The sequence below is a fragment of the Scomber japonicus genome, chromosome 17 (genome assembly GCF_027409825.1).
Source record: "Scomber japonicus isolate fScoJap1 chromosome 17, fScoJap1.pri, whole genome shotgun sequence".
Lineage (NCBI taxonomy): Eukaryota > Metazoa > Chordata > Actinopteri > Scombriformes > Scombridae > Scomber > Scomber japonicus.
The window spans coordinates 1,970,655-1,983,613 of NC_070594.1; the positions used below are offsets into that span (position 1 = coordinate 1,970,655).

A 12,959-nucleotide genomic window follows, 5' to 3' on the forward strand; every position below is an offset into this window, starting at 1 on the left:
CGGGAAAATGGGCAACAGTTGCTTCCCTGTCACTTTCGCTTTGGGCAGTTTCTTGCCGTCGAAGCACGATTTTACCACATCCGCTTGGGCGACGGGCCACAGGATGCCGAGCCTGCTAGCCGCGCGCTTGCACATGTCTTGCATGTTAAGGTCCAGAGGAGACGCCGGCGAGGACTGGATACCGCCGCCCGCAGCGGAACTTGTAGTCCCAAGGACGTTAGCCAGGAAGATGGATTCTTCATCCTCGTCGTCAGAAAACAGTCGGCCAACTCGTCTCTGTCATCTTCTGCATCTCCTTCTAGGATGGCAGCAGGGAAAACCTCTCATCCTTCCTCCATTTCCTGAGACGGGAAAACGGTGGCCAAGGGCTGGGGGTCTGCAGATATTTTGTTGCCACAAAATCAGGGTTTTCCCTACTTCACTGGGATTGTTAACCGTAGCCATAGTCAGCTAATGGGCTATAACTACAAGTTAGAGGTTCTACTGAACCGCTTGTGCAGCCACTAGGTGAGCAGTGGGGTAAATATTGCTATTTCCTTCTGCTAGCGTATGAGGAGAAAGTATTGCTACTTCCCTGGAGGTATTGCTACCAGTTGGTATTGCCAGCGCTAGCTATTTGCAAAAGTATTGCTACTTTGATTCGGAAAATTTTTCTATTTTCCTGAGGGTAAAGTATTGCTACTTGAGTGTGCAACCATACAATTGGGAACGAAACACCCGGCGACCGAGTTGTGCACCCGCGTCAGTGGACAGTTTAGCTTAGTACCCTAGCACAGTTGTCAACAGGCTTCTGTGAGAAGCAAGAAGAGGTTTTTGAATGACGATTGCCGCTATGCCAGCCTAATATATAGGAGGAGGGTCCCGTCCCCTCCTGACATAGCCGTCACTGATGCCAGCCAATTGGGGCTGGCGTGATGTTATTTGTGCTTCTGATGAGGTCACGCAGGACGCGTTCCCATAGTGAGACATGAAACAAATGCTATGAAAGAGAACTCATCAGAGGAGAGTCCCGTTATTTTATTATTGATGTATTTACTGTTTATTATAAAGAAGTTCACTTGTATCATGAACTTTATTTAGAACTTTCTAACTTGTGGTTGTTTCTTCTTATTGTGTCTTTCAACTATTATTATTATTATATATTCAGACCAAATGAATGAACACATGGAATAATTACAGTCAAATGTTTTGCTGTCTTATAGCTGCATTTATTCTCTGATCACTTCAAAAATGCTCCTTTTGTCTCCTTTTGATATTGAAGTGATGACTGGCTCTATCCTCAGGACAACATGCAGAGATCAATATTTAATCTAGTGATTTATCATGTGGGAGGACATATTTGTTCATCACATCTTCTTCTTCAGGTCTTTTCCTCTCAGACTTCAGTGAAAGAATCCAGCAGACAGTTGAGACAGATGAGTTTCAGCCTGTTTCTGTGTCACTCTGACAAACTGAGGAACACTGCTTCATGTTGAACAGCAGTTAGGACTCATGTTGGATAGAAAATCATTCTGACTGTGTTTCTTCCTCCAGGGTGGACCATGGTGGAGAGCAGTGGTTAAAACCTGATCTGCAGAAGTGTAAGTGTGGATTGAATTTGATTCATGACAACTAAACAGCACACAGTCAGTTTCTCTTTAAATACAAAGTTGGTCTTTGTGGTATTTATTCATTAAAACATTACTGACAAAATGTGTCATCATGAAACTTTATAGAAATGAACAACAGATCAGAAGTTAAACAAAGAATAAATCCATCAGGTGTGTCAGATGATAAACTGCTGCTGTGTTGTTTCTTCTTCTCTTCATCAGATTTCTGTGAACTCACACTGGACACAAACACAGTTAACAGAGCCCTCAAACTGTCTGATAACAACAGGAAGGTGACACGTGTGGAGGAGGATCAGTCATATCCTGATCATCCAGACAGATTTGACCACTGGGTTCAGCTGATGTGTAGTAATGGTCTGACTGGTCGCTGTTACTGGGAGGTCGAGTGGAAAGGAGGAATTAGTATATCAGTGAGTTACAGAGGAATCAACAGGAAAGGAAACGGTGATGACAGCAGGTTTGGAGAGAACAATCAGTCCTGGAGTCTGATCTGCTTAGATCATGGTGGTTATTCTGTCTGGCACAATAGGAGAGGAACACCCATCTCCTCCTCCTCCTCCTCCTCCTCCTCCTCCTCTGTCTCTGACAGAGTAGCAGTGTATGTGGACTGTCCTGCTGGCACTCTGTCCTTCTACAGAGTCTCCTCTGACACACTGATCCACCTCCACACCTTCAACACCACATTCACTGAACCTCTGTATGCTGGGTTTGGGTTCGGATCTGATTCCTCGATGTCTCTGTGTCCTCTGTCTGAGGTGAACACTCTCAGGTAAAATTTAAGATTTAATTTTAACTGTAAATTTAGATTTAGTCATAATTGAGTCATGTACATTGTTTTAGTGGACTAAATATCATTAGATTATAGATTATAGTCTATATAATATAATAAAGTTTAAAGGATAATGCTTTTTTAAAGTTAGTCTTGAATGAGTTAAGTCATTATTCATACTTTTTAGGGTCTGTGGTTAGTAAGTTTAAGATATGTACAACTCTTGGATATTCTACCTATTCACAACTTTATGATGCTTGTGTTTCTCCCATATTAAATTATGCTTCAGCGGTCAGAGGTCAGACAGACAGGGGATTTAAGGAATCTAAAACTGCAGATAGAGAACAGAGCTGCTCGCTGCTTTTTAGGTGTTCATAAGTTTGCTCCGATTTGGGCTGGCTTCCTGGTTCTATAAGACGTAAATGAGATGACAGATTAGAGAGATGATTAGATTATGGAATCGTTTACTTAATATGTCAGAAGACAGGGTCAATAAGAACGTTTTTATTTGGAGTGAATTCAACGGCTCTCCATGGTTTTAAGAAATATTTGCTTTATTTGAAGAGGTTGGTTTACAGTATTTGTACAGTAATAATTTAACTTGTTCATTTAGTGAGAAACTATTTGCTTTATTTGAGACAAAATGGTTAAATGATATTTTATTAAAACCCAAATTACAAACATATATTCAAATTAAGCATAATTATGGCCCTGAACCTTATGTTAAAGCAAACTTATCAAGAAATCAAAGGTCCTTAGTAGCACAGCTGAGAACAGGAATCCTTCCCCTGAACCTGGAAGATGAAAGGTTTTGTGAATTATGTGAACTCAATGAAGTTGAAAATGAATCACACTGTCTTTTATACTGTCCCTTGTATAATGAACTGAGAACTCCTTTATTTACTGACATGTCTGTTTAAAAACCCAGAACTGTTTAGGTGCTTTGCTGATGATGACAGAATGGACTGGTTGTTTAACTCTAATGTTTTTAAGTTGGCTAAATATGTAACCGAAGCCTGGAAAAAGCGTCAGGACAGTTGAAATGTTTAGTTGCTATCGTGCCCGTTATCTCGTTATCTGGTTTTCTTTTGTTATTATTTGTTCTTTTCTTCTTTTGTTTCAGTGTCTTGTGAGCCCATTTGGGCTGGGCACTTCTGGTGCAAGACACGTTAATAAAAAAAATCAAATCAAAAAAATCAAATCAATCAAAAACCTACTAGATGAAATGAATGTTATATTTATCTGTTATTGAATGGTAGGAAGGTTTGAATGGTTCATACACACAGACATATCTTTATTTACCTGCCCCTCACTCAAGACAAAATAAATTGAAACGGATGCCCTGCCCAATTACAGTTTCTCAATACAACATTAACATCACAAGAAAAAAATAAATAAATAAATTATCTGTCTCAACACTTTACATACAATATAAATCCTAACTATCTAGTTCATACAATGCAAACATTCTTTCTTTAAACAGTTTTTAAAACTGAAATATATTCAATCAACTTAACCCCAGCAACAGAAATACATATCTGCTTTAAAGTTGTTCGTGCAAATTGGTGCTTAAAATTAAATGTCCTGCGATGATCTTCATGATTAGAACTAAAAATACACAAATTGTGCAGATTCTGTGGTAATCCTTTATCTTTATCTGTCATCTTGCCCTGAACATGACTATCTGTAGTTTAACCAAATCATCAAGTTTCAATCATGTTGATTCAATAAATAACCTGCTGGTGTGTTCTCTATAAGCCACATTATAAATAACTTCACTGCTCAAGGTTTCATGTTGGTAGAGTATGTATTACCCCAGACTGCTGCACAGTAACTTAAATAAGGCTAAATTAGTGAGCAATATAAAATTCTCATTGCTTTATAATTTAACACGTACTTAGCCTTATTCAGAACTAAAATATTCTGACACACTTTTGATTTTACCTGAGCTATATGAGCTTTCCATGTCAATGTATCATCAATGATTCCACCTAAGAACCTAAATTCTGACTCTATCCATTGAAATTCCTTCTAAAGGAAGTGATATATCCGCCTCCAAAAATCATAAAATTAGTTGTGTTCAAATTTAAAGACAACTTATTGTCATCAAACCATTTCCTTTTCTGTACCTTTTGCAAGACTTTTTAAATCATCACCTGAACAAAAGAAAGTCATGTCATCTGCAAACAACACAAACTGTAGTGATTTTGACACTTCACAAGTATTGTTAACATATAAATTAAAAAGTTTAGGCCAAAAGACTGAACCCTGTGGGACTCCACAATCAATGTTCATATAATCACATATATTACCAAAAAAGTGCACATACTGTTTTCTATTATCTAAATAGCTTTATACCCAATTTAAAACCACGCCCTCACCCCATATGAATGTAATTTTTAACTAAGAATATTATAATATAAACTAGTAAGTGGACATTGTTTAGTGAAATGTTCATGATCTCCTGATGTCCCTGAACTCATCAGAGTCCATCTGTTATTTTATTATTGATGTATTTACTGTTTATTATAAAGAAGTTCACTTGTATCATGAACTTTATTTAGAACTTTCTAACTTGTGGTTGTTTCTTCTTATTGTGTCTTTCAACTATTATTATTATTATTATATATTCAAACCAAATGAATGAACACATGGAATAATTACAGTCAAATGTTTTGCTGTCTTATAGCTGCATTTATTCTCTGATCACTTCAAAAATGCTCCTTTTGATATTGAAGTGATGACTGGCTCTATCCTCAGGACAACATGCAGAGATCAATATTTAATCTAGTGATTTATCATGTGGGAGGACATATTTGTTCATCACATCTTCTTCTTCAGGTCTTTTCCTCTCAGACTTCAGTGAAAGAATCCAGCAGACAGTTGAGACAGATGAGTTTCAGCCTGTTTCTGTGTCACTCTGACAAACTGAGGAACACTGCTTCATGTTGAACAGCAGTTAGGACTCATGTTGGATAGAAAATCATTCTGACTGTGTTTCTTCCTCCAGGGTGGACCATGGTGGAGAGCACAGGTTAAAACCTGGTCTGGAGAAGTGTAAGTGTGGATTGAATTTGATTCATGACAACTAAACAGCACACAGTCAGTTTCTCTTTAAATACAAAGTTGGTCTTTGTGGTATTTATTCATTAAAACATTACTGACAAAATGTGTCATCATGAAACTTTATAGAAATGAACAACAGATCAGAAGTTAAACAGAGAAGAAATCCATCAGGTGTGTCAGATGATAAACTGCTGCTGTGTTGTTTCTTCTTCTCTTCATCAGATTTCTGTGAACTCACACTGGACACAAACACAGTGAACAGAAACCTCAAACTGTCTGATAACAACAGGAAGGTGACATATGTGGAGGAGCGTCAGTCATATCCTGATCATCCAGACAGATTTGATCACTTCTATCAGCTGCTGTGTAGTAATGTTCTGACTGGTCGCTGTTACTGGGAGGTCGAGTGGAGAGGAAAAGTTAGTATATCAGTGAGTTACAGAAGAATCAGCAGGAAAGGAAACTGGGATGACAGCAGGTTTGGAGAGAACAGTCAGTCCTGGAGTCTGATTTGCTCTGATGAAGATGGCTACTCTGTCCGTCATAATAAAAAAGAAACACTCATCCCCTGCTCCTCTTCCTCCTCCCCCCCGCCCTCCCCGTCCTCCTCCTCCTCCTCCTCCTCCTCCTCCTCTGTCTCTGACAGAGTAGCAGTGTATGTGGACTGTCCTGCTGGCACTCTGTCCTTCTACAGAGTCTCCTCTGACTCACTGATCCACCTCCACACCTTCAACACCACATTCACTGAACCTCTGTATGCTGGGTTTGGGTTCGGATCTGATTCCTCGATGTCTCTGTGTCCTCTGTCTGAGGTGAACACTCTCAGGTAAAATTTAAGATTTAATTTTAACTGTAAATTTAGATTTAGTCATAATTGAGTCATGTACATTGTTTTAGTGGACTAAATATCATTAGATTATAGATTATAGTCTATATAATATAATAAAGTTTAAAGGATAATGCTTTTTTAAAGTTAGTCTTGAATGAGTTAAGTCATTATTCATACTTTTTAGGGTCTGTGGTTAGTAAGTTTAAGATATGTACAACTCTTGGATATTCTACCTATTCACAACTTTATGATGCTTGTGTTTCTCCCATATTAAATTATGCTTCAGCGGTCAGAGGTCAGACAGACAGGGGATTTAAGGAATCTAAAACTGCAGATAGAGAACAGAGCTGCTCGCTGCTTTTTAGGTGTTCATAAGTTTGCTCCGATTTGGGCTGGCTTCCTGGTTCTATAAGACGTAAATGAGATGACAGATTAGAGAGATGATTAGATTATGGAATCGTTTACTTAATATGTCAGAAGACAGGGTCAATAAGAACGTTTTTATTTGGAGTGAATTCAACGGCTCTCCATGGTTTTAAGAAATATTTGCTTTATTTGAAGAGGTTGGTTTACAGTATTTGTACAGTAATAATTTAACTTGTTCATTTAGTGAGAAACTATTTGCTTTATTTGAGACAAAATGGTTAAATGATATTTTATTAAAACCCAAATTACAAACATATATTCAAATTAAGCATAATTATGGCCCTGAACCTTATGTTAAAGCAAACTTATCAAGAAATCAAAGGTCCTTAGTAGCACAGCTGAGAACAGGAATCCTTCCCCTGAACCTGGAAGATGAAAGGTTTTGTGAATTATGTGAACTCAATGAAGTTGAAAATGAATCACACTGTCTTTTATACTGTCCCTTGTATAATGAACTGAGAACTCCTTTATTTACTGACATGTCTGTTTAAAAACCCAGAACTGTTTAGGTGCTTTGCTGATGATGACAGAATGGACTGGTTGTTTAACTCTAATGTTTTTAAGTTGGCTAAATATGTAACCGAAGCCTGGAAAAAGCGTCAGGACAGTTGAAATGTTTAGTTGCTATCGTGCCCGTTATCTCGTTATCTGGTTTTCTTTTGTTATTATTTGTTCTTTTCTTCTTTTGTTTCAGTGTCTTGTGAGCCCATTTGGGCTGGGCACTTCTGGTGCAAGACACGTTAATAAAAAAAATCAAATCAAAAAAATCAAATCAATCAAAAACCTACTAGATGAAATGAATGTTATATTTATCTGTTATTGAATGGTAGGAAGGTTTGAATGGTTCATACACACAGACATATCTTTATTTACCTGCCCCTCACTCAAGACAAAATAAATTGAAACGGATGCCCTGCCCAATTACAGTTTCTCAATACAACATTAACATCACAAGAAAAAAATAAATAAATAAATTATCTGTCTCAACACTTTACATACAATATAAATCCTAACTATCTAGTTCATACAATGCAAACATTCTTTCTTTAAACAGTTTTTAAAACTGAAATATATTCAATCAACTTAACCCCAGCAACAGAAATACATATCTGCTTTAAAGTTGTTCGTGCAAATTGGTGCTTAAAATTAAATGTCCTGCGATGATCTTCATGATTAGAACTAAAAATACGCAAATTGTGCAGATTCTGTGGTAATCCTTTATCTTTATCTGTCATCTTGCCCTGAACATGACTGTCTGTAGTTTAACCAAATCATCAAGTTTCAATCATGTTGATTCAATAAATAACCTGCTGGTGTGTTCTCTATAAGCCACATTATAAATAACTTCACTGCTCAAGGTTTCATGTTGGTAGAGTATGTATTACCCCAGACTGCTGCACAGTAACTTAAATAAGGCTAAATTAGTGAGCAATATAAAATCCTCATTGCTTTATAATTTAACACGTACTTAGCCTTATTCAGAACTAAAATATTCTGACACACTTTTGATTTTACCTGAGCTATATGAGCTTTCCATGTCAATGTATCATCAATGATTCCACCTAAGAACCTAAATTCTGACTCTATTAATTGAAACTCCTTCTAAAGGAAGTGATATATCCGCCTCCAAAAATCATAAAATTAGTTGTGTTCAAATTTAAAGACAACTTATTGTCATCAAACCATTTCCTTTTCTATACCTTTTGCAAGACTTTTTAAATCATCACCTGAACAAAAGAAAGTCATGTCATCTGCAAACAACACAAACTGTAGTGATTTTGACACTTCACAAGTATTGTTAACATATAAATTAAAAAGTTTAGGCCAAAAGGCTGAGCTCTGTGGGACTCCACAATCAATGTTCATATAATCACATATATTACCAAAAAAGTGCACATACTGTTTTCTATTATCTAAATAGCTTTATACCCAATTTAAAACCACGCCCCTCACCCCATATGAATGTAATTTTTAATTAAGAATAATATAATATAAACTAGTAAGTGGACATTGTTTAGTGAAATGTTCATGATCTCCTGATGTCCCTGAACTCATCAGAGTCCATCTGTTATTTTATTATTGATGTATTTACTGTTTATTATAAAGAAGTTCACTTGTATCATGAACTTTATTTAGAACTTTCTAACTTGTGGTTGTTTCTTCTTATTGTGTCTTTCAACTATTATTATTATTATATATTCAAACCAAATGAATGAACACATGGAATAATTACAGTCAAATGTTTTGCTGTCTTATAGCTGCATTTATTCTCTGATCACTTCAAAAATGCTCCTTTTGTCTCCTTTTGATATTGAAGTGATGACTGGCTCTATCCTCAGGACAACATGCAGAGATCAATATTTAATCTAGTGATTTATCATGTGGGAGGACATATTTGTTCATCACATCTTCTTCTTCAGGTCTTTTCCTCTCAGACTTCAGTGAAAGAATCCAGCAGACAGTTGAGACAGATGAGTTTCAGCCTGTTTCTGTGTCACTCTGACAAACTGAGGAACACTGCTTCATGTTGAACAGCAGTTAGGACTCATGTTGGATAGAAAATCATTCTGACTGTGTTTCTTCCTCCAGGGTGGACCATGGTGGAGAGCAGTGGTTAAAACCTGGTCTGAAGAAGTGTAAGTGTGGATTGAATTTGACTCATGACAACTAAACAGCACACAGTCAGTTTCTCTTTAAATACAAAGTTGGTCTTTGTGGTATTTATTCATTGTCAGATGATAAACTGCTGCTGTGTTGTTTCTTCTTCTCTTCATCAGATTTCTGTGAACTCACACTGGACACAAACACAGTACACAGAAACCTCAAACTGTCTGCCAACAACAGGAAGGTGACACATGTGAAGAAGTATCGGTCATATCCTGATCATCCAGACAGATTTGACACCTTGGTTCAGCTGCTGTGTAGAAATGTTGTGACTGGTCGCTGTTACTGGGAGGTCGAGTGGAAAGGGAAAGTTGAAATATCAGTGACTTACAGAAGAATCAGAAGGAAAGGAGTCAGTGAAAACTGTGTGTTTGGAAAGAACGATCAGTCCTGGAGACTGACCTGCTCTGATGAAGACGGTTACTCTGTCTGGCACGATAAGAGACAAACATACATCTCCTCCTCCTTCTCCTCCTCCTCTGTCTCTAACAGAGTAGCAGTGTCTGTGGACTGTCCTGCTGGCACTCTGTCCTTCTACAGAGTCTCCTATGACACACTGATCCACCTCCACACCTTCAACACCACATTCACTGAACCTCTGTATCCTGGATTTGGAGTCTGGCCTGATTCCTCGATGTCTCTGTGTCCTCTGTCTGAGATGGACACTCTCAGGTAAGAACAGACAGGTAGCCACTAGTGTTCTAGTACTCAACAACACATTTTTAGGGTCTCGGGCTTAACTCGTCTTAGACAAGCTGGACTTTGGATTTTTTCTGAAGACCAGTTGAGACCACAGCTGCATTGACGTCTTATTTTTTTTTTTATTTCTTACTGTGACTGAGAGTAAAACTACAATGGCGTATTAGGGCCATACCAGTAAACCAAAAAAACCTGACCGGGGGGGGGGGGCAGTCACTTCACTTCATAACACTAGAGAGAAGTCGTTTGTGCATTGATCTAATTGTACTTTTCAGTTGGGTTTAACCAGGCGGGGAATTCACCAACTTCTCACTTGATTTCTAACCTCAGTAAACATTTTCAAAATGTGTTTATGGTCTCAATCGCTAGTTTAAAGCCTTCTTCAATGCAGTATGATGTTCATTTGGGACATTTTGGCCTCCCTGATTTTATATGTGACAATAAAGCAGGGTATGCATTAGGGCGTGGCTACGTCCTGATTGACAGGTTGATTGACCAATGTCCTCGAGATCCAGCCCTCGTAACCATAGCAGCCTCCCCGCTCCGTCCATGGCTCCGCCTCATGCCCATATAAGTAGAGTCCATGGCTGTGTCTCAAATGGAGCACTTACGTGAGTGCACCAGACTGTAGTGCGTAGTGCGCACTGAGCACTTACCTCTGTGGTGCACACTGTCGTGGGTAAGTATTGTCTGAAATGGAGCACTGGCGTTTTGCACTTAGCGGAAGTGACGGGCTTGCATGTCGCTGCTGGCCGCCAATTGAAATCAGAAAACTGGGCAAAAAGTCCCTCCCCTTCCGCTACGTAGGCAAAATGGCGTCCGTTTAGTGTGAGTAGTGTCCATCATCTCACACTGGATTTTTTGTCCGTTTTTAGTGCACCATCCGGGTACTTTCAGAGCACTGAGTTTTCGCTTGTTCTTCAGTGTGAACGCACTATGCCCTAAAACATAGTGCTTGAAGTGTGCAAGTGTGCCATTTGAGACACAGCCCATGTTTTTTATTTTTCCCAGCATGCACCTGGAATTTTCAAGATGGCGCTGTCTAGATTAGAAACTATTGGCTTCCGAGCAGCAGTCCACAAACCAATGGGTGACATCACGGATGTTACGTCTGTTTCTTTTATACAGTCTATGGGGTTTACCAATAAGAAGAAATTTGTGTAACCGAGCATTATACTTAAATAGGTTATAAAATAAAAACACAGAAGCTCCGCTGCTTGAACAGGACATACACTTCCGTTCTACTACTTCAAATTTATGTGAATTAAACTTGTATATTCTCTGACATTGTTTGGGTTTTTCTCTGAAACAGACCCTGTTTCTTGCAATGTCTTTTTAAAGTCTGAATGCTGAGGATGATATGGTGATTCTGGGCTAAGATAACAAACATATGGTTAAAGTCAATTTATGTTTATTCTGGTTGAGCACGAAGATGTGATTTTACTTTGAAGGAGTAGAACCGAAGTGAGTGTATGTGGATGCGCAGCAAATGATGTGTGATCAGAAAATATAATGTGTGGCCGTCCTATTCAAGCAAGCAGCTTCTGTGTTTTTAATTTTATAACCTATTTAAGTATAACGCTCAGTTACACAAATATCTTCTTGTTGTTAAACCCAACTCAAAAGTACAATTAGATCAATGCACAAACGACATCTCTCTGGTGTTATAAAGTGAAGTGATTGCTTGACAATAAAAACATTTGTGACCTTAATCTCAGAAGTTCTGAGTTTCTTTCTCTGAACTTCTGTATTTGACTGACATTCCTACATAATGTTTTTCTTTTTAACAGAGGAATAATGTAAATGTTGAAATACATGATTATGATTACAGGAATGGTCTCACATTGGTTTGGTCTTTACTACAACACTAGTGGACAGTCTCAGTTGTAGACGTAAAAATGCTCCTTTTGGCTCCTTCTGAAGAAGAAAGAATCCAGGAGACAGTTTAGACAGATGAGTTTCAGCCTGTTTCTGTGTCACTCTGACAAACTGAGGAACACTGCTTCATGTTGATCAGCAGTTAGGACTCATGTTGGATAGAAAATCATTCTGACTGTGTTTCTTCCTCCAGGGTGGACCATGATGGAGAGCAGTGTTTAAAACCTGATCTGGAGAAGTGTAAGTGTGGATTGAATTTGATTCATGACAACTAAACAGCACACAGTCAGTTTCTCTTTAAATACAAAGTTGGTCTTTGTGGTATTTATTCATTAAAACATTACTGACAAAATGTGTCATCATGAAACTTTATAGAAATGAACAACAGATCAGAAGTTAAACAGAGAATAAATCCATCAGGTGTGTCAGATGATAAACTGCTGCTGTGTTGTTTCTTCTTCTCTTCATCAGATCTCCGTAAACTCACACTGGACACAAACACAGCACACAGACTCCTCAAACTGTCTGATAACAACAGGAAGGTGACACATGTGAAGGAGTATCAGTCATATCCTGATCATCCAGACAGATTTGACTCCTTGGCTCAGCTGCTGTGTCGAAATGGTCTGACTGGTCGCTGTTACTGGGAGGTCGAGTGGAGAGGAACAGTTGAAATATCAGTGACTTACAGAAGAATCAGAAGGAAAGGAGTCAGTGAAAACTGTGTGTTTGGAAAGAACGATCAGTCCTGGAGACTGACCTGCTCTGATGAAAACGGTTACTCTGTCTGGCACGATAAGAGACAAACATCCATTTCCTCCCCCTCCTCTGTCTCTAACAGAGTAGCAGTGTATGTGGACTATCCTGCTGGCACTCTGTCCTTCTACAGAGTCTCCTATGACACACTGATCCACCTCCACACCTTCAACACCACATTCACTGGACCTCTGTATGCTGGGTTTGGAGTGTGGCCTGATTCCTCAATGTCTCTGTGTCCTCTGTCTGAGATGGACACTCC

At 38.5% G+C, this 12,959-nt stretch overlaps 1 protein-coding gene across 1 annotated transcript in view; it reads left to right on the top strand.

The window, feature by feature from the left end:
- LOC128377460 (NACHT, LRR and PYD domains-containing protein 5-like) overlaps positions 1–12,959 on the top strand; it is a 172,787-nt gene that overhangs the window by 81,796 nt on the left and 78,032 nt on the right. The window contains exons 9-11 of the mRNA XM_053337412.1: positions 1,534–1,580; positions 1,812–2,054; positions 9,718–10,036. Coding sequence (XP_053193387.1) covers positions 1,534–1,580; positions 1,812–2,054; positions 9,718–10,036 — 609 coding nt within the window. The remainder of the gene's footprint in view (positions 1–1,533; positions 1,581–1,811; positions 2,055–9,717; positions 10,037–12,959) is intronic.